The sequence below is a fragment of the Leopardus geoffroyi genome, chromosome D3, assembly GCF_018350155.1.
Source record: "Leopardus geoffroyi isolate Oge1 chromosome D3, O.geoffroyi_Oge1_pat1.0, whole genome shotgun sequence".
Taxonomy (NCBI): Eukaryota; Metazoa; Chordata; class Mammalia; order Carnivora; family Felidae; genus Leopardus; species Leopardus geoffroyi.
The window spans coordinates 10,777,738-10,797,271 of record NC_059339.1 but is presented as its reverse complement, the minus strand read 5'-3'; the positions used below and the strand labels follow the sequence as shown (position 1 = coordinate 10,797,271).

General features: G+C 60.3%; 1 protein-coding gene across 1 annotated transcript; it reads left to right on the top strand.

The window, feature by feature from the left end:
* Positions 1-71: 71 nt before the first annotated feature.
* Positions 72-19,426, top strand: DDX54 (DEAD-box helicase 54). The gene is made up of 20 exons (XM_045458254.1): positions 72-245; positions 3,063-3,192; positions 4,600-4,670; positions 5,243-5,431; positions 5,530-5,579; positions 6,300-6,341; positions 6,467-6,562; positions 7,225-7,346; positions 7,456-7,517; positions 7,598-7,729; positions 9,125-9,335; positions 11,478-11,612; positions 13,016-13,246; positions 13,339-13,412; positions 14,137-14,343; positions 15,431-15,573; positions 15,663-15,776; positions 16,448-16,552; positions 16,779-16,891; positions 18,814-19,426. The coding sequence occupies exons 1-20, from the start codon at positions 72-74 to the stop codon at positions 19,044-19,046; spliced, it is 2,634 nt and encodes an 877-aa protein (XP_045314210.1). The 3' UTR covers positions 19,047-19,426.
* Positions 19,427-19,534: the final 108 nt, after the last annotated feature.

Sequence of the window (19,534 nt, the reverse complement as noted above, 5' to 3'; positions counted from 1 at the left end):
CTCCTCGGCCGCGCCGTTAGTACGTCCCCGCGGGCCCGCCCCCTTCCCCGGTTCCCTGCGCCGGGGCCCGCATGGCGGCCGGCACGCGCCCGGCGGCCGGACCTCGGTCCCGTGCTGCCATGGCCCAGTGGAGGAAAAAGAAGGGGCTGCGGAAGCGCCGAGGCGCGGCCTCCCAGGCTCGCAGCAGCGACTCAGAGGACGGCGAGTTTGAGATTCAGGCGGAAGATGACGCCCGGGCCCAGAAGGTAGAAGCGCGGGGCCGGGACACACTTTGGAGCCCGAGCCCCAGCCCCCCGCATCGCCCCGCGCTTGGGTTTCCCCAGCTGGGGAAGTGGTCACAGCTGAGGGTGGGGAGAGGTCGGCTGGCCGGGGGTCGGGGGCAGGGCCGCCGGCGTGAACACGTGCGTCCGTGCCCGTCACGCCGCGGCTCCGGATGGCCCAGAGCCTCTGCGTTCCGGGGTCCGGGGCCTGCGGGCCTTCCTGGCCGGCTTTTGGTCGCGCGCGCCTTATTGGCTACTTCTCGCCCAGGGGGCGGGTCCTCGCTCCTTTTGGCCCAATGAAAAGTGCGGGTGCCGAAACTCCGACTTGGAGAGTTTGCGGGATTCTTGTGAGGTTAAATTAAGGGGAGGCTGGGCCGCGTGGTTTGAGGCATTGACGCCGCCCTGGGTAACCAATAGTAAATTAAACATGCGTTTGGCTGGCCAGGCTCCATGTGCCGGGCTCCTTGCTGAGAACTTTACATGCCTTATTTATTTAATCTGCACCCCAGCCCCTTGAGCCAAGTGCGGCCTTCCCCATTTTCCAGAGGCGGACCCTGAGGCCTAAAGGGGTTCAGGAGCTTGACCAAGACTTCGCAGCTTGTGAGCGGGAGAGTCGGGATTCAGACCTCCGGTTCCAGGGCTTGTACTGTTTCCGCTACTGAGTGCCAACTGTATGCAAATGGAGGGGGCGGGTGTGAGCACCACTAATGCGAAAGAGCTAAAGCCCATTATTTCCCACAGCCGTGTGACCAGACGGTGTCTGACACAGAGCAGGGTCTGGATAAGTAGATGAAAGAGTGCATGTTTATATGAAGAGAGGGATCTATGCTCCTCCAGGTCAGGGACCAGACAGGATCTTACTGTGTTGCCTCACCCCAGTGAACCCAGTGCTTGGCATACAGTAGGTGCTCTATAAATGTGGAGAAATTACTAAAGCACAGGAGGGCACAGAGCGCAGGTGCCAAAGAAGAGCCCATGGATCTGGTTCAGACAAAGAGCTTCGCCCTGTGTTCAAATGTGGCCCAACCCTGTACTGGCTGTGGAACTTCAGAGACATTGCTTAACCGCTCTGTGCCACATCTGTAGAGGGCAGAAGTTTCCACATGCATAGGAAGCAGATGATTATATGCTGCCCAAAGACTGTTGCAAGGATGAAATTACAATGTTCGTGCATTCTGCTCATTCAGTAAACATTTCGGGGGCCCCAGTGTGTTCTAAGCACTTTATTTTCACAGGCCGACAAACTTTTCCTATTCAGGACCAGATGGTAAATATTTTAGGCTCCATGGGGCCACGTAAGGGCACTGTCTGCTTTGTTTGATTTTTTTTTTTTAACCTTTTAAATGTGTAAAATCCATTCTTAGCTCACAGCTCTGGCCCAGACAGTTGTAGGGACGATAGAGGGTCACAGAGGAAAGAACCTAGACTCTGAAGCCAGGGTTCAAATCCCTGCTGACCGTGTGAGCCTGGGCAGGTCACTTCATGGCTCCGTGCCTCAGTTTCCTTCTCTCTAAAATGGACAGACTAATAGTACCTACTTCCCAGAGTCGCTGTGAGAGTTAAGTGAGCTAATTTATATGAATGCTCAGAGCAGCACCTGGCCTAGAGGGAGCACCACGGAAATTTTAACCATTATCATGAATTAGTGCTCCAGAAATGTTTTTTTTTTTTAATTTCTTTTAAATTTTTTTTAATGCTTTTTATTTATTTTTGAAGGAGAGAGAGATAGAGCATGAGCAGGGGAGGAGCAGAGAGAGAGGGAGACACAGAATCCGAAGCAGGCTCCAGGCTCCAGGCTCTGAGCTGTCAGCACAGAGCCCGATGTGGGGTTCGAACTCACGAACCGTGAGATCGTGACCTGAGCTGAAGTCGGACGCCTAACCGACTGAGCCACCCAGGCGCCCCCAGAGATGTTATTTCTGAGAGCCAGGGGGACAGTCCTGTGGTCTGAGAAGGCTCCCCAGAGGAGGTGTCTGGGTTGGGTATAGCTGTGCCAGGACAAGTGAGAAGGTTCTGGATAAGCGGGAAGAAGGCCAACAGGAGAGAGAGAGCAGAGTGGGGACAAGTGATGGACCAGAACAGGGCAGCTTGGAAAGTCTAGTGCCACACACACACTGCATGATTTGATTGACCCTCTAGAGTTTTTGATTTTTTTTTTTTTTTATGTTTTATTTATTTTTGAGACAGAGAGAAACAGAGCATGAGCAGGGGAGGGGCAGAGAGAGAGGGAGACACAGAATCTGAAGCGGGCTCCAGGCTCTGAGCCTTCAGCACAGAGCCCGATACGGAACTCGAACCCATGAGCCACGAGATCACGACCTGAGTCAAAGTCGGATGCTTAACCGACGGAGCCACCCAGGCGCCCCTAGAGTTTTTCATTCGGGCTTTGAATGACAGGCCAGAATGACGATGATGGTGACACCCCAGGCATGTGTTGGGTGCTGTTCTAGGCTTTCTACTTAACCCATTTAGTCTTTACAACACTGAGGGAGGCGTGTGCCATGGTCTGTCTTCCACGTTTCCCACATGGGGAAACACAGACTCAGGGAGATAAAGTCTCTGGTCTGAGGTCTCACAATTGGTAAGTGACAGTTGGGATTGAAAGCTAGGCAGTCCGTCTACACAGCCCACTCTCTGACCCTTTCAGAGGTTGTAGGAGAGCCCTTTTGCAGGGAAGTCACGTGATCTGGCAGGGGCGACATCGGCCTGAATGTGGGGGGGACGTCCGCAGCAAGACATTCCCTGTCCCCCGTGGTCTGTTTGTGCCTGGAGTGACACCGCCTCTCCATTCCTCCCTCCCAGCTGGGACCTGGCAGACCCCTGCCCACCTTCCCCACCTCGGAATGCACCTCAGATGTGGAGCCCGACACCCGGGATATGGTACGAGCCCAGAACAAGAAGAAGAAGAAATCCGGAGGCTTCCAGTCCATGGGTGGGTGATCATGCCAGGCATCCGGGGACAGTGGGGCAGTAGGAGCAGGGGCTCGTCATGCCCTCTGCGGTCCGCGACTGATGTCTGCTCTGGGCCCAGCACTGTGGCATCTGTTCGGTGCACTGAGGCCTGGCCCAGCGAGAGAGCCGTTAAAGCAGTGCTGGCGACAGAATGGCCCAGGACATTCGGGGATTTGCTGCATGACAGAATGCGTTTCAGAGCAGAGGGAGGGAAGGTGGAATAGCTGGGTGGGACTGGGACACCTGGCTCACTGGAAATAACGCTAAACCCTCTTGCTTGCTCTTTACAAATCAGTAGCACCCGGCACAAAGATTTAAATGTCAAGGTGAATATTTTTGTAATTCTAAAAAAAAGAAGCCCTTTGTGAGTATGATCTGAACATTGTCCAATTTGACTTGTTTTCAATCAGACATATGTATGCCAAAAAACGCTGTAAACTGAGTTAAAGTAAATGCTGTCTCAGGGATATACTTGCAACCTTTCGGACAGATACAGGGTTGATATCCTTGATATACAAAGAGCTTTTACGAATCAATAAGAAAAAGATACCCTGATAGAAAATCGGGTGAAGGAAATGAATAGTCGGCTCGCAAAAGGAATTTAGACAGCAGGTTCATGTACTAAAACTGTGCTAAATTTCATCAATGATTAGAGAAAAAGCAAATAAAAACATTTACACGTGGCTACTTTCTGCCTTCCTGAATTGTAAAATGAAGGATTGACCAAAAACCAGCTACGACCACGGTACTTCCCTGTTCCCAGGCCTCCTTTTGCCGTCCCATTGCCGCAAGGCCCGTCCCATTCAGTCTCTAAAGGCCACCTCCCCCACACGGGACCACGTGCTTCATTTGCCAGCACCCACGCCCGTGCCCATCACCGGCCCTGGCAACTTACCACCCATTCTCTTATCTATAGAAAATTTCAAACGTATCAAAAACTAGAAAACAGTGAGCTCCCGGTACCCATTGCCAGTTTCAGCAGTTAGTCCTGCGTCCTCTGTCCCCGTCTTCCCGGAGGATTCTGAAGCGAATCGCAGACCTCCGCTCCGGTATCCCTGAATAATTCCCACATGCCTCCAGGAGACGCAGGAGCTTACGACGCCTGAACAGGCACAGCTCCCCAGCACCCTGCGAGCCCCCGCCACTCTCAGACCCCAGTTGTGTGGTGGCACTAAGTGTGTTCAGAGCAATCCCCAGGAGGTTCATGCCCCCCCCCCCCCGCCCCAGTCAGCAGGTGCATCTCCCGAGTCTCTCTCAGTTTTATTCTGTCGCTTTTCTTTTCTTCTGGCTGTTAATTCGTTGATGACACAGTCATTTGTCCCGTGTAGTTTTCTGTAACGGGCCCTAGGGTCTCCCCTCCCCCTGACCATCCCTGTGTCTTTCCCAGGCTTGAGCTACCCAGTGTTCAAGGGCATCATGAAGAAGGGCTACAAGGTGCCAACACCCATCCAGAGGAAGGTATGAGATGGGGCAAGTTAATGGAGTTGGGGAGGAGGGGATGACCGACTTGGTCCTCCTGTCCAGCCTCTTGACACCCACCCCTTGTCCCGGCTGTCACGATGATCCCCTCTTAGTCTGGCTGAAGCCCCACACAGCTGGTCCGTTTCACAGGTGGAGAAAGTCAGGCCTCTTTGCCATTTGAGCCTCCCCCTGGCTGCCTACCGTTGAGCCCCCGCCCGGGCAGCTCACAGGCACCCCATTGTCACCCCCTGCTTGTGGGTGTTGTCCTCAGACATTTAGCCAAGATGTAGACAACGATTCTCTGAGGTCCCAAGGAGGAGGAGGATGAGACAGGGAGGCAGAGTCTGGCTTGACCTAAAGAACGGCGTTTCAGCCACGGAAAGAGGTGGGGGTAGTGAGCTGCCTGTCCCTGCAAGTGTACAAGTAAGCCTTGGCAGGAATGGGCTCGGGACTGGGCAACAAGCCCCTTCCCACTTAACAAGAACCCCAGTTCGCCCACACCCCGGGGGACTCGACACTTTGGATCGCGTGGAGCTGACCCTACCCTTCCCCTGCTCATGCCTCTCCAGACCATCCCGATGATCCTGGATGGCAAGGACGTGGTGGCCATGGCCCGGACGGGGAGCGGCAAGACGGCCTGCTTCCTCATCCCCATGTTTGAGCGGCTCAAGACCCGCAGCGCCCAGACTGGGGCCCGTGCCCTCATCCTCTCACCCACCCGTGAGCTGGCCCTGCAGACCATGAAGTTCACCAAGGAGGTGTGTTGGGGCCGGGGCCGCTGGGCTGAGCTGGGGCCGGTCAGGGAGGCCTGCGCGGGCTGAGTCATCTCTCTCTCTCTCTCTCTCTCTCTCTCCAGTTGGGCAAGTTCACAGGCCTCAGAACCGCCCTGATCCTGGGCGGGGACAAGTAAGTGTGCCCTTGCCCCGTGCCACAGTCACCACCATGAAAGCATACCCCGTGTCTCCAGGGTATCAGACTGAGCCTGGGTTGCTCACCAACAGTGTCCCTGCACACTCCTCAAAGGAGGGAAACGTGCAGTAAAACACCAGGAATTTCCCACACAACTCTGACCGAGGTTCCGGAACTCGGACCGAGGATCCGGGGCTCCCGAAGGAGCCACCAGTGCGCAGGGTCAACTAAGTGGGTAGCTCGGTTGTACGTGTTTTAATACACGCACGTACTTGTGAGCTGTTGCCCAGACATCAGGGAGGTCTGTAATCGCCCCTGTGTGCAGTCAGCACACTTGTCCCACAGATGAGCACCCTGGGGAAGTGGGGGCTTGTCATCGCCAGAAACGCCTCCCTGGGCTGTGCTAGGCCACACTCAAAATTCTGGCTCCCCCAGGGGTCCCGAGGATGTTTCAGAGGGGGACTCAAGTTAGGGCCGTGTGCCCAGGGGTCTGAGGGCAAGGACGGGAACCCGGTGGGAGTTCTTTGTGGTATCAGTCCTTCTGTATGTTTGAACTTGTAAGTCTTGTCAGGGCAGTGCCTCTGCCTAGTACGACAGCAATAGCCTTTCCCCGCGTCTGAGCCTCGGGTTGGGGTGTGGGCCTCGCCTGGGTGTCTGGTTATGGAGAGGGACTAAAGTGACCCGTTCCGTCTCGCTCGCACCTCCTCTCCCCCCTAGGATAGAAGACCAGTTTGCAGCCCTGCACGAAAATCCCGACGTGTGAGTTTGGGTTGGAGATGGCGGTCTGGGGCCCCTTCCCCGATGGCCGACTGCTGGGGAGTGCAGGGGGGGCTCTGCCGGCGGCCCTGGCCCTGGGTGACCCAGCCCGCACCCCCCCCTTCCAGAATCATTGCCACCCCCGGGCGCTTGGTGCACGTGGCTGTGGAGATGAACCTGAAGCTGCAGAGCGTGGAGTACGTGGTGTTCGATGAGGCAGACAGGTGAGGCCGCGGGTGCCCCGCCGTGCCCCCGCGTCAAGGCTGGCTCCAGGGCCGGGAGGAAGGACTTTGCCGGGAGAGACCTGCGTGGCCTGCCCAGAGCAGTGCTTTCCCAAACGTGGGCCACAGACCCGAGGCGGCACCGGAGCTGACACGGCCTTCTGGTCTTTATTTTGCGTTTGCCTCCGGCATTCCCTGTTAGGGGCACCAAAGAAAACAGCAAAACAACCAACAGGCGGTGTCAGAGAACTAGAAAGGAGCACAGGGCTGGGAGCGCAGATAGGGGTGGGATCACATAGCAGCCCCGTGAATTCGGGTGAATCTGAGGGTCCGTGGGCCTTGGCGGGCTCCTCCACGGGCTGGGGACCCAGCGGTCTGTGCGGGCAGGTGCTGGGAGGGTCGGTACCCGAGGACACGAGACGGGGGCGGGGGCTGCCCGCACTGGCGTCAGCGTGACCCTGCGCATTCCTGAGAACAGACACAGTTTTTAGGTCGGTGCTGCTGGGGCTGAGGAGGTCACGCGGAGAAAAGGGGAGCCGGAGAGCCAGTCGAGCTCGTGGGCCGCACGCCAGTCCGCGTGGCAGAGTGCGGTGGGGGCCGGGGCGCGGGTTGGGGGCTCGCGGGAACGGAAGCCCCTCTCCCGACGCCCGCCCTCTGTCCCCCAGGCTCTTCGAGATGGGGTTTGCCGAGCAGCTGCAGGAAATCCTCTGCCGCCTCCCCGGGGGCCACCAGACGGTTCTGTTCTCTGCCACGCTGCCCAGGCTGCTGGTGGAGTTCGCCCGGGCCGGTGAGTGAGCCGGGCCGCCGCTGGGGGTGGGGGCCGGGCATGGGGGAGGGGGTCTTGGCTTTGTGACTCCCTCCCCCCACCCCCCCTTCCCTGTGCCGACCGACCGCAGGCCTCACGGAGCCCGTGCTCATCCGGCTCGACGTGGATGCCAAACTCAACGAGCAGCTCAAGGTGAGGCTCCGCCCGTGCCCCTTCCTGGGCCCGCGGCCGAGGCCCCGGGAGCCCACCCTCCGCCGCCCCTCTCCCCGCAGACCTCCTTCTTCCTTGTGCGCGAGGACACCAAGGCCGCCGTGCTGCTCCACCTGCTGCGCACCGTCGTGCGGCCCCAGGACCAGACGGTGGTGTTTGTGGCCACGAAGCACCACGCGGAGTACCTCAGCGAGGTGAGAGGGGCCCTGAGGGAGCTGGGGCGGGGTTGCCCAGGGCCCCCTCCCCGGGGGCCAGCGCCTCCTCCGAGGCCCCCCCTCCCGGAGCTGCAGCTCCGTGTGCGGCCACCAGAGGGCAGCACCAGAGCTGGACGCAGGCCAGGGCCGGAGCCCTTTTGTTCTTTAACTTTTTATCGTGAAGAATTCTGAACGCACACTAACATCGGCGGATGGCGTGACTGACTCCCAAGTACTCGGGTATCAGCTCGCAGCCGGTCTTGAGTTCTCTGATCCTCCCCCGCATCCAGGTTGCTTGGAAGTACATCCCCCACAATCCTACCGTTTTCTTGTAGGTTTTCAGTGTCCCCCAGATCTCACATTTTAAAGTGGAGACGTACCCTGCAAGCTGGAAGCTGTGTAAGGAAGGCGTTCTAAGCTCACGAGAGCAGCTTTTTTTTTTTTTTTTAGTGTTTATTTTTGAGAGAGAGAGAGACAAGAGACAGAGAGCAAGCAGGGGAGGGGCAAAGACAGAGAGACACAGGATCCGAAGCAGGCTCCAGGCTCTGAGCCGTCAGCACAGGGCCCGACACGGGGCTCAAACCCACGGAGCATGAGGTCATGACCTGAGCCGAAGTCGGATGTTTAACCATCTGAGCCACCCGGGCACCCGTTACGGGAGCAGCCTAATGAGTTTTTCCATACATATATACCTGTGACCCTTGGCGTGGGGCAGTCTGCGTGCCCCGGAGGCTGCCGGGGCCCCTTGCCAGTCGTCACCACCTACCCCGGGTCGGCCCCACCTGGGGTCTGTGTTCTGAGGACGCAGCTCACTGGGTTTCACTTGGCTGACGCGCTTTTAACGGTGGTTCCTCCGTGCAGCTGCTGGAATCACTGATGAGTAAAACCAAAGTAGTAGTTTTTGAAGAGCAGTTCACACCGTCACGGCCCTTCTTGCGTTCCAGGCCCTGCGCTCAGCCCTGTGTGCATATTTGCTCATGTAATCTTCACAGCAAGGCTACAAAGAGGGAACTCTTAGTCTCCTCATCCTACAGATAAGGAGAGCGAAAGCACAGAGAGGTTAGGTAACTTGCCCAAGGTCACACAGCTTCTTAGCGGCAGAGTTTGTGTCCTGGGCCGGTGCTTCTCTAGGGGAGACCTCAGCACCTGTCCTCTGCTTCGGTACTCAAAACAGGCCTGCAGAGACGTGGGGTGAAGTCCCCTTTGTGCTGATGAAGACACCGGGCTGGACCTACCCCCAGAGCTGGGACTCAGACCACAGGGACCCGACCCCAGAACCCTTGGTCCTACCACCACACCGTGGCACCCCCGCCATGGCCTGGCCTCCTCTCCCGCCTCCCGCCTCCCGCAAGCCTCCTTACCCCTCTCCCTCCCTCTCGTCTTCACTCCGCGCAGCTGCTGACGACCCAGGGGGTGAGTTGCGCGCACATCTACAGCGCCCTGGACCAGACGGCCCGCAAGATCAACCTCGCCAAGTTCACCCACGGCAAGTGCTCCACCCTCATCGTGACGGACCTGGCGGCCCGCGGCCTGGACATCCCGCTGCTGGACAACGTCATCAACTACAGCTTTCCTGCCAAGGGCAAGCTTTTCCTGCACCGCGTGGGTGAGGAGTCGGGAGCTGGATCTGGGCCCCGGGCGGGGGCCGCGACCGCGGGGCTTGGAGCCGCAGCTGGAGAACTCGAGGGCCCATGGGGAAGGGCCCATGCGTTCGCATCTCCGGGGCACGGCGCGGGCACGATTCCCACGGCTCTGAGCGCCGATCTTCCTCCCACTTTGACTCCCCGTCCTGGGCTCGCTGCCTCCCTTTGCTGTCATGGTGCCCGATGACACGTCCCCTGAGCCCCTCCTCCTCACAGCCCCCTCCCTGCAACTCTCACTTTGTCTGGTCAGCTCCTCTCTTTTAAACCTTCGCACGATTTAAACACCCGCAGACCCCTCTGCCTCCTGTTCACCCACGGTGGACAGGAGCTCCTGACTGTCGCGTCCGCGCGTGGGGCCCCCCTTCCTCTCAGCCCTCCCGGGCCAAGTACTCTTTAATCTCCAGTGATAAAAGTAAGGCACGCACATAGCAGGAAAACTACAAAATGAAACAGAGTAATGGAAGGCAGTAAGTCACGTGCCTCTCGTTAGTGATGTGATGGCCACTCGATGGTCCCCCAGCGCTCCTGCGGGGCCAGGTGCCAATGTTTTACTCGCTCTTTTTGTCTTTGTGACAGCCCTACGTAGCGGGTGTCAGCGGCATCGGCTGTTTCACAGATGAGGAAGCTGAGGCCAGGGAGGTTAATAACTGGCCGGGGGTCATACAGGTAGCAAAGTGGGGCGGCTGGGGCTGGAACCCCTTCTTCACCGCCATCCCTTCTTGCCTCCCTGGTGACATGGCTGTCATTTTGCTGTGTCCCTTGTCACTGCTGTCTTTTTAAAAACAGCGGTAAAGCGTACATAACACACAGTTACCGTTTTTAGGGGTGAGTTCAGGGGCAGTGAGTACGTTCGTATGGCTGTGCACCCATCACCACCAGCCACGTCCAGAACCTTTCCTTCTTTCCAAACTGAAGTTCTGTTCCCATGAAACACGAGCTCCCCATCCTCCCTCCCCCAGCCCTGGCCACCATCATTCTGCTTTCTTGGTCTCCTCTTCACTCACGAATGTGCGTGTTGCATTTGTAAATGCCGGTAAGGTAACCACGCGTCCGTGAGAGAAGAATCTGGCCGGCAGGTTCCGTGTATTCAACCTCGTTGAATGAGTAAACGGTGGCCACCCGTGGTGGGCCCCGGGAGAACCGCCTCCACCTCCAGTCGGGGTGTGTGGGAGGCGCCATCTGGGTCCCCTGCTGCGGGACAGGGGGCCTGGTCTCCCTTTCGTTGCTGCTTGTGGTGCCCTGGTTCCCATGGCTCTGGGGAGGCGTGGCTTGCAGGTTCCTTGTGGGGTCCACAGAACCCCCAAGGGGACTTTCTCCTGTGCTCTGTGACCAAGTGTGAGTCAGACCACCCCAAATGAACCTCCTGAATATGGAGACACTTTGTTTTTACGAGAGGCAGAAACAAGCCCAAAGTAGGGTCACCCTGGGGTTCACTTAACACAGAACGAGAGTCGCCGGATATTCCTTCCTGTAACCTGTTTCTTCCATCAGTGTACGTCGTGCATGTTTTTCGCTCACCATTAAGCATCATTCTGTGATGGGTGGGCAAGTTGTGTTTGTAAAGGACCAGAAAGTAAAGATTTGAGGCTCTGGGGGCTTATAGTGTCAGTGATCTCTGCCATTGTAGCGTGAAAGCAGCCCTTGAAAATACGTAAATGAAGGAGCGTGGCTGTGTGCCTGTAAAACTTTATGTATACAAATAGGGGTCCGGCTTTGGTCACCGGCCACAGTGTGCTGGCCCCTTTCCTCGCCTGTATAAGTCCCACCGTGGGGTTTCCAGCTCATTCATTTAGCCAGTTCTCTGTCAGGTCTTTGGGGGAAGATCTCCCAAAATGGGGACACTGCACACTTCTGATACTGACGACGAGCAAGCAAGGTGCCTTATCTTTGTTTCTGCCGACTTGCCAGAGCGTGGCGTTGACTCGTGCGCTCGTGCAGGGAACCCCGGTGATCGTTGGTGCCCCTTCTCCTTTTGTAGTTGGGCACAGAGGCTCGGTGAAGTGCGGCCTTGGCCTGGCTTGCTGCTTTAGAGCGGGGCCAGTGGGACTCATGCTGGGCCGTGGAGTCCCTTGTCTTTGCTTCAACTTGACCTTTTCTTCCCACAGGCCGCGTGGCCCGGGCAGGCCGAAGTGGCACAGCCTACTCTTTGGTGGCTCCAGACGAGGTCCCCTATCTGCTGGACCTGCACCTGTTCCTCGGCCGTGCCCTCACCCTTGCCCGCCCCCATGAAGGGCCCTCAGGTGAGCAGAGGCCGGGGCACCGGGACAGGAGTTCCCTGTGGGTCCCCTGTGGGTTGCTGGTGCAGCCCGGGGTGACGCTGTCCTGGCTTGGGGAGGAGGTAGGGCTCGATTTGGCCCCGGGGCGAGATCCCCGTGTTTTAAATTCAGGATTTCACATAAAAATCCAGGTTTGTGATGTCTTTTGGAAAACAGGTCTGGCTGTGCTGAGTCTGCCTTTTCCTGGGGTTGCTGTACAGGCAGTGCTAGGCCACATGCCTGGATAGATGCCCCCCTCCTCTCCCCCCTCTGCCCCCGGTTCACTGCAGCCTTCACCCCCCACTTCTCTTGTGTGCCCAGCTGCTGGAGGTATATATTTGAGACCCTGCACTTAACTGAGTTTCTGGGGCAGTCTCAGGCAGGTAGAGGGAGACTCGGGTTTAGGCCGAGCTCACAGAACTTTCCTTCGCTCTCTGTGGGGTGGGATCATGTAGGGCAGGAAACGGCGGTCACGGCAGCCTCCACCTATGGGCCTGCCACCCGTCGAGCCCTCAACGCACACGTTCTCGTGCGTTCATCGGAGAACTTGTGAGGCCAAGCCATGCATCCCGCGTTCCTTGTTACCGAGCAGGGAGGCGGGAGGCCCGGTGTAAACGGACCCTGTGCTCAGGGCCTGGACACGGCATACGGCCCTGCACGTGCTCGCCGGGCACCCACCGTGCGCTGCCTCTGTGCCTCGGAGCGTCAGGAGCCCCTGCGGCCGAGCCCCTGGGCCCAGCACCCAAATGCCATTCTGGAGCCTGTGGCAAACCCGGATCGACACCGGGCGGCGGGGTGGGAGGGGCAGGGAGAGGGAAGGAGCCCCCACAGCAGCGTCCCAGCAAATGTCACCCACAGAGTGGTTGGCTTTCAGTGGAGACCATCCTGCGTCTGCCTGAGTGCCAGCCAGGGTGGGCGGCCTGGCCCGGGGCCGACTTCGTGCAGAGGAAGGCCGGCCGGCAGGCTCCTGACTCAGCGTGGGGGCTGAAGAGCTGCTGGGCAAGACTCCCGACCCCTGCTGAGCCTCAGTTTCCTCCTCTGTAACGGGAGTGTCGTGGCGATTCGGTGGTCTTGTGGGCGAGTCGGCAGAAGGCCAGTAGCCAACAGCTTGGGCTTTGCAGGTCATACGGTCCGTGGCACCTGCTCAACCGTGCCCTTGGAGCACAAGTTAGCCAGGGGCAGTGAGAAAACGGATCGCTGGGGCCGAGTTCCAGTACAACTATATTCGTAAACACAGGCGGCGGCCCTGGGGCCGTAACCGTGGGCGCGCGGCTGGCGGTGGGAGCTGCTCTGTACCTGCAGCTTATTTCGTGATTCTGGGGCCGGTGAGGGGAGGGCCGGCCGCAGGCCGGGGCCGGGCCGGACGGGCTCTGCGTGTGTGCTGGCAGGTGCGGTCGGTGGGGACGGGGTGCTGGGCCGGGTGCCGCAGAGCGTGGTGGACGACGAGGAGGGCGGCCTCCGGAGCGCCCTGTCAGCGTCGCTGGAGCTGCGGGGCCTGGGCCGGGTGGCCGACAACGCCCAGCAGCAGTACGTGCGCTCCCGGCCCGCGCCCTCGCCCGAGTCCATCAAGAGGGCCAAGGAGCTGGACGTCGCGGGGCTGGGCCTCCACCCCCTCTTCAGTGAGTCCCTGCTTGGGGCACGGGACGGGGGGCAGAGGGTGGGCCCCGCTGAGCCTCCCGCTGGCCTCACACCTCCTCCCCACGCCCACCAGGCTCGCGCTTCGAGGAGGAGGAGCTGCAGCGGCTGAGGATGGTGGACGCCATCAAGCGCTACCGCTCGCGGGCGGTGAGTAAGGGGGTGAGAGCACACGGGGGGGCGGGGTGAGGCCCTCTGCGGCCTGGGGTCACGCGGTGGCCGCCGTGGAGCCGGGACTCTGGCCGAGCCCCCCCACCCCCAGCGGGACCCCAGCGGGGCTTTCCTTCAGAGTTTGCAGGTTCTGTGTTCCCAGCTCTGGTTCATCAGTATCTCTAGAGGCGCCTCCCGTTCTAGAACCATCCCGGCTGGTCTGCAGTAGGTTCACCATGTGGTAGCCATCTCCTGCCACTTCCAGAGGGGTAGACTGAGGCTCACATAGGGGAGTGATGTGTCAGAGGCCCGGAGCTGGCTTTCAGTAGCCTCTCATCCCCTCTTGACGCCCCCTTAGCACCCCACCTGGTGCCTGTGCGGGGCACGCGTGGAAACACAGAGAGACCTTCCCGGGAGTGGGCAAGCCAGGGAGCCAGTATCAGGGAAGGAGAGCTGGAGAGTATCATGGTTACGAGCACTGGTGTCAGAGCCACGTGAACTGGGCTTGAGATCCCACCCTGGCTTGTCTCAGCTGTGTGACCTTGGGTTGGTTACTTGCCCTCTCTGGGCCTCCCGTTTCTAATGGTGAAACGCAGGTAATGAGAAGAACCACCTCGTTGAAAGGACTTGGAGAGAAATGCCATAGGGAGCCCCCCAGACTGGTGAGGGCAGGGCCAGGGAGGAGGCGGCCCGTGGGTGAAGGACTCCTGTGTCCCCTCCGCAGACCATCTTTGAGATCAACGCCTCCAGCCGGGACCTCAGCAGCCAGGTGATGCGCACCAAGCGGCAGAAGGACCGCAAGGCCATCGCCACCTTCCAGCAGGGGCGGCAGGGGCGGCAGGAGGGCCCAGCTGGCCCAGGCCCAGGCTGCCCAGCACCCCAGGAAGAGAGGCCTGAGGAGGAGGAAGAGGCAGCGGGAGAGAGTTTGGAGGTATGGGCCCCACCCTGGGGACCCTGGATTCTGGGCCTGGGGGGTAGGGGCAGAGGTGGGGCTGTTCTCAGGGCTCTGATCAGTCGCTGCGGGTGGATGCCGGGTCCCACCCCTGACACGTGCAAATCGGTAACTCGGAGCCTCAGCCTCCCCGTCGCTGAGTGGTCCCTGTGCCTCACCCAAAAGCCCGGTGCCAGAGGTGTCTCAGGATCCAGGATCTTCAGGGTGGGTGCCCTGTGTAGACCTAACACCCCACGGAGGTCTGGGGGGGTCACTGCTGTCAGAGGCATCGGAGGTCCTGCAACAGGACGTGACGTGCGGCCCCCACGCCGAGGTGACAGGCAGCCTCTTGGTGGCTCAGCTCGGCCTTTGCCACCAAGTGCATTTCAGGGAAGCTCATTCTGAGAACCTTGTGGACCAGAGCACAGCAGCCAGTTGACAACGGTCCCTGGTCTTGGGCCCGCAGGGCAGATTCACGGCGGCACCCAAGGGTCCCTAGTGCTGGCCGTATCATTGTCATCGTCACTGTGACCGTCTCAGCCTGAGGCCCGGGGCAGGAGGAAAGGGGCAGAGGGGACTCTTGGGAGCAGTGGGGCATGACGCGGGCAGTTCAGACGTGGGACCTTTGTGCCGGAAGGCAGGCCGGGGGGACACGGACAGCCTGTCCACCTGGTGGGCGAGGTCCTGGATCTGCTCGTCCACCAGGATGTCCCTCTTCTATTTGATTTGGACAGAGGGCTCAGCAGCCAGAAACTACAGGTGAAAACCCTGGGACTAGTCCATACTGTGTAGAGCCAGGCCAGGCCCAGAGAGGGGCAGGGCCTTGCCTTGATCACGCAGTCTGAGAGACCAACCTGGGGCTGGAAGGTGGGTCTTGCCCCGCTTGGCACCACAGCCCCCCTCTCCCCCACCCGGTCTGCTCTGCCGGTGCTGAGGCGGTGCCGGAACGCGGACGAGGAAACTGAGGGCGTAACTGGCAGTACCAAACTTTTAGCCCCTGGCTCTGGACTCCGGCTGGACTGGAGGGTGGAGAGGCCAGCTGGGCTCCCCGGGGGCTGCCGGTGTGACCGGGGCCTCTGTCCGCCAGGATGTCTTCACAGAGGTCATAGGCCGGAAGCGGCAGCAGCCGGGACCTGAGCGGGGAGCCAAGAGGCGGAGGGAGGAGGCCCGGCACCGGGACCAGGAGTTCTACATCCACTACCGGCCCAAGGATTTTGACAGCGAGCGGGGGTCAGTGGCTGGCTGGTCCTGGGGTGCGGCAGGTCGGGCCTGATGGGCTCGCCGTTGACCCTGTGACCTGTTCCCCCCGCCCCCTGCAGCCTGAGCATCAGTGGGGCTGCGGGGGCATTCGAGCAGCAGGTGGCTGGTGCTGTCCTGGACCTGATGGGGGATGAAGCCCAGAACCTGACCAGGGGCCGGCAGCAGCTCAAGTGGTAAGCGAGCGAGCGAGCGAGCGCCCTCCGTGCCCCCCTGTCTGCCACGTGGTCCCACGCAACAGGCACGTGGCCCCCTGCCCATTCTGACTCCTGTTTGATCCTCTAGAGCGGGAAATCCCCCCCCCCCCGTTTGATTGTGCATAGCCTAGATGGTGACCCCCCCCCCCGTGTTGTCCCACGTGATCACACATGGCGAGGACAGTGACCCCACCCCCACCTCCCGCCCCCTGAATTTCATCATACACAACAGGGTATGACCCATCTTGACCCATCTGTCCTTTTTGCCAGCTCATCTTTCTAGACAGAGCTCGTGACCCATTTCTCCCGTTTGGACTCTGGTTCCAGAGGAGTGATAGGACCCCACCCAGGGTCGCAGAGCCAGGAGGTGGCAGAGTAGGATTGGGAACCCTCCCAGAGGGGCCCCTAACACTGTTCCAGGCCCCCCAGTTCCCGGTGACCCCACACCTGGGCTGCCAGGAAGAGACGAGGAGGGGCAGGGAACAGGCCTTTACTGAGCACTTGCTGCGTGCTAGGTACAGGCACGCTGCCTCCCTTGAGTCCTCTCAGCCACGCAGTGAGAGGGCTGGGGTGGAAACAGGCGCCGAGGGCAAGCGGGCCGCCCCGGCCCCCTCCCTCCATGGCAGCCCTCCCAAGTCCCTCTCCCGCAGGGACCGTAAGAAGAAGCGCTTTGTGGGACAGTCAGGCCAGGAAGACAAGAAGAAGATCAAGACGGAGAGTGGCCACTACATCAGCAGCTCCTACAAACGGGACCTGTATCCGGGGGGTGGGGCCGGGGGGTGGGGCCAAGCGGCTTCTATCCAGCGTGCCCTGGAGGTGGGAGCTGGGTCAGGGGTGGGGCCCAGGGGGTGGGGCCAAGCGGCTCCTGCTGCCCCCGCCCCCCAGAGGTGGGACCTGTGTCTGCCAGCAGGGCCGGACCTGCTACGTAGGTGTCTAGGGCACCAGGGTCCAGCACGCAGCCTCCTTAACACCGTTTGCCAGCTACCGGAAGTGGAAACAGAAGCAGAAAGTCGATGATCGTGACTCAGAGGACGAAGGGGCATCCCAGCAGCGAGGCCCAGAGCGAAGAGGGGGGAAGCGGGGCAGAGGCCAAGGTAGGACAGTCCTCAGAACAGACTGGCAAGTGGCCCATTGGGTCATCTGGGCATTTGATTCTCTTTGATCAGGGCCTGAGCCCTTGGGCCGGCGCCAGGCTGCAGTGGGATTTGAACGGGCTGTGTCGGCAGGGCCTGCGCTCCCCAGGCACAGTGTGGTCAGCTACCCTGCACGCCAGGGCCGGGTCAGCCCTGTGGGGCAGAAAGGCCACCTGGTGGCAGCACTCAGGACCCCTGCCATGGCCTGAGGGGCGATGGCCCCCGTGCTCCCCCCACCTCTGGGAGTGAGCTTGCTGTCAGAGGGCTCCCCCTTGCTCTGGGGGAACGGCCTCTATGCTGGGCACACCACACGTGACCTGGGGGCGAGAAGATGCAACGTCTTCTAGGCGAGGGCAGCGACCCAGCCTGGGTGCTCCCATCCAAGGCCTCCCCGCAACCCCACAGGGCTGGTCACTGCCTCTTGGGTGCCTCTGCATCCGGGCCCTGTTCCATGTCCCAGCTGCTAGACTCGTCCCCATCCTCACTCCGGGCCTCCTGGAGGCCGTGCTCCCTCTCTGTCGGCACTCCTCCTCCTGGGCTGGGCCTCCCCTGTCCGTCCCTCTCCGTCTGTGGTTTTCTCAGAAGCGTCCTCTCTCTGGGTCTCAGTTTCTGTCTTTCCGTCTGTGACTCTAGATCCCTGTCCCTGCTCCTGTCTCTTCATTCTTTCTCTGTCTTCTTTCTTCGCATCTCTCGGTTGTTCTCTGTCCTCTTTGTCTCGTGCTGTCTCCCTCATTGTTTCTGTTCCTCTCTCTACACACACATCTCCTAGTGTTGGTCTCTCCCCCTCCCTGTATCTCTGTGTCTCTTTCCTCTCCGTGCCTCTGTCTGTGTCTCCATCGCCCTGCGCCTCTGTGATGTGGCCCTGCCTCCGCTGGGCTCTCTCAACCCTCGCTGCCCAGCCCCTGCCCACCTGGGATGGAGCAGACCGCTGTTCTGGGCTTGCGGGTGGGCAGCTCGTGGGGAGGGGAGGATGGCCTGGGGGCCTTGGGAAGGAGCAGCTGTTCTCCCTCCAAGCTTTGTCCCCATAGGAGGTGACGGGCCCCTGTCAGGCGCCCCGGCCCCAGTGGAGACATCTGGGGCCGCCTTAATGATCATCTGTGTGGGAGCCCTGAAAAGGTCACTCTCGTGGGAAGGGAGGAGCCAGGCAGGGAGAGGGAACATGGTAGAGGAGGGGGACCCAGAGCTTCGTGGGGAGCCAGGAGGCAGGGGCTAAGTGCCCTTCTGGAGACCTGGGAAAGCAGCCCGGGTGAGGCCATTGACCTGGGCTGCTGCCACTTTGCTGTGTGACCTTGGGCAAGTCCCTTCCCCTCTCGGGCCTTCTGTGACTGCTCTGCTACCAAAGGAAGGTTAAGCTAACAAGCCTAAGGCATGCAATCCAGGGAGACCAGGATTGGAGTCTTTGTCCACCAGTGCTGGATCCCCAGTGCCCGCCATAGAGCACATGCTCAAGAAATCTTTGTTGGATGATCTGTAATCGTGATAATTAACCTCAGGAGGCTCTTCCTCTGGGCTAGGCCTTGTTCTGAGCACTGTCCACATAGTAACTCGTCTGCTCCTCGTTGGGACCCAGTAGGCAGGTGCTGTTATCTGTCATTCAGAGTGGGGAACTGAGGCTCAGAGAAGTTAAGTGACTTGCCCGAGGTCCAAGAGGTCCCAGCTGGGATTTGAACCCTGGCAGGGTTGGCTTGCGGTTCCGTGCTATTGACCACAGCAGCAGACTGTGTAAGCTTTATTGAGCACCTACGACATGCCAGACCCTGGGGCCACAGCAGTGAGCACAGCACGGGAGTGGGGCCCCCCGAGGGGTGGTCTGGAGGCCCCCGGAAGGGGAGGAGCCGGGAGCCATCCCGGAGGCTGAGCTCCTTGGATCCCTGTCCTGGCAGGCGCGTCCCAGCCCCGCACTCCAGCTGGCCCTGCAGGCCGCGTGCGCTCAGAGCTCAAGACCAAGCAGCAGATTCTGAAGCAGCGGCGCCGAGCCCAGAAGTTGCGCTTCCTGCAGCGTGGGGGCCTCAAGCAGCTCTCCGCCCGCAACCGGCGCCGCGCCCAGGAGCTGCAGCAGGGCGCCTTCGGCCGGGGCGCGCGCTCCAAGAAGGGCAAGGTGAGGAAGAGCATGTAAGGAAGGTGGCCCGGCCCCCCGGCCCCTCGCCGGGCCCAAGCGCGGACATCGGCAGACGTCCCCTGTCTACACCGCGCGCCTGGCCCGTGCCGGGCGCTGGCGGAGCTCCCCGCGGGCGCCGTCATCCGTGAGGAGTGTCGTGCGGCCACGGAGCGCCAGCAGCCTCTGCCCAAGACGAGACATTTAAACGGTCTTTGAGGGCGCACGGGAGTTTGCCAGCGAGGTCGGGACGGCCAAAGCCCGAGTTGGCGACCCCACCGCTGCTGCTTCCCCGCGTTCTGGGTGGTTCCTGAGCCCGGAGGTGGCGGCCACACGGGCCCGAGCCCTGAGTGCCTAAGGCCCGGTGATGTATTTTTAATGTAATAAACCTTTATCAAGCACCCCCCGTGGAGCGGGAGCGCAGTTGGCCCAAGGAGCTGGAAGGGACAGGGCCCTGATGAGCTGCGAGGGCATGGGCTGGAGGAGAGGAGGGGAAGTGGGGTGAGGGG

Excerpts from the sequence above, each read along its gene's own strand:
- DDX54 (XM_045458254.1), top strand. The coding sequence starts at position 72 with ATGGCGGCCGGCACGCGCCCGGCGGCCGGACCTCGGTCCCGTGCTGCC. Across the intron at positions 13,413-14,136 it reads AGCGCTACCGCTCGCGGGCG|ACCATCTTTGAGATCAACGC; the intron begins GTGAGTAAGGGG and ends TCCCCTCCGCAG. Across the intron at positions 16,892-18,813 it reads GAAGCGGGGCAGAGGCCAAG|GCGCGTCCCAGCCCCGCACT; the intron begins GTAGGACAGTCC and ends CTGTCCTGGCAG.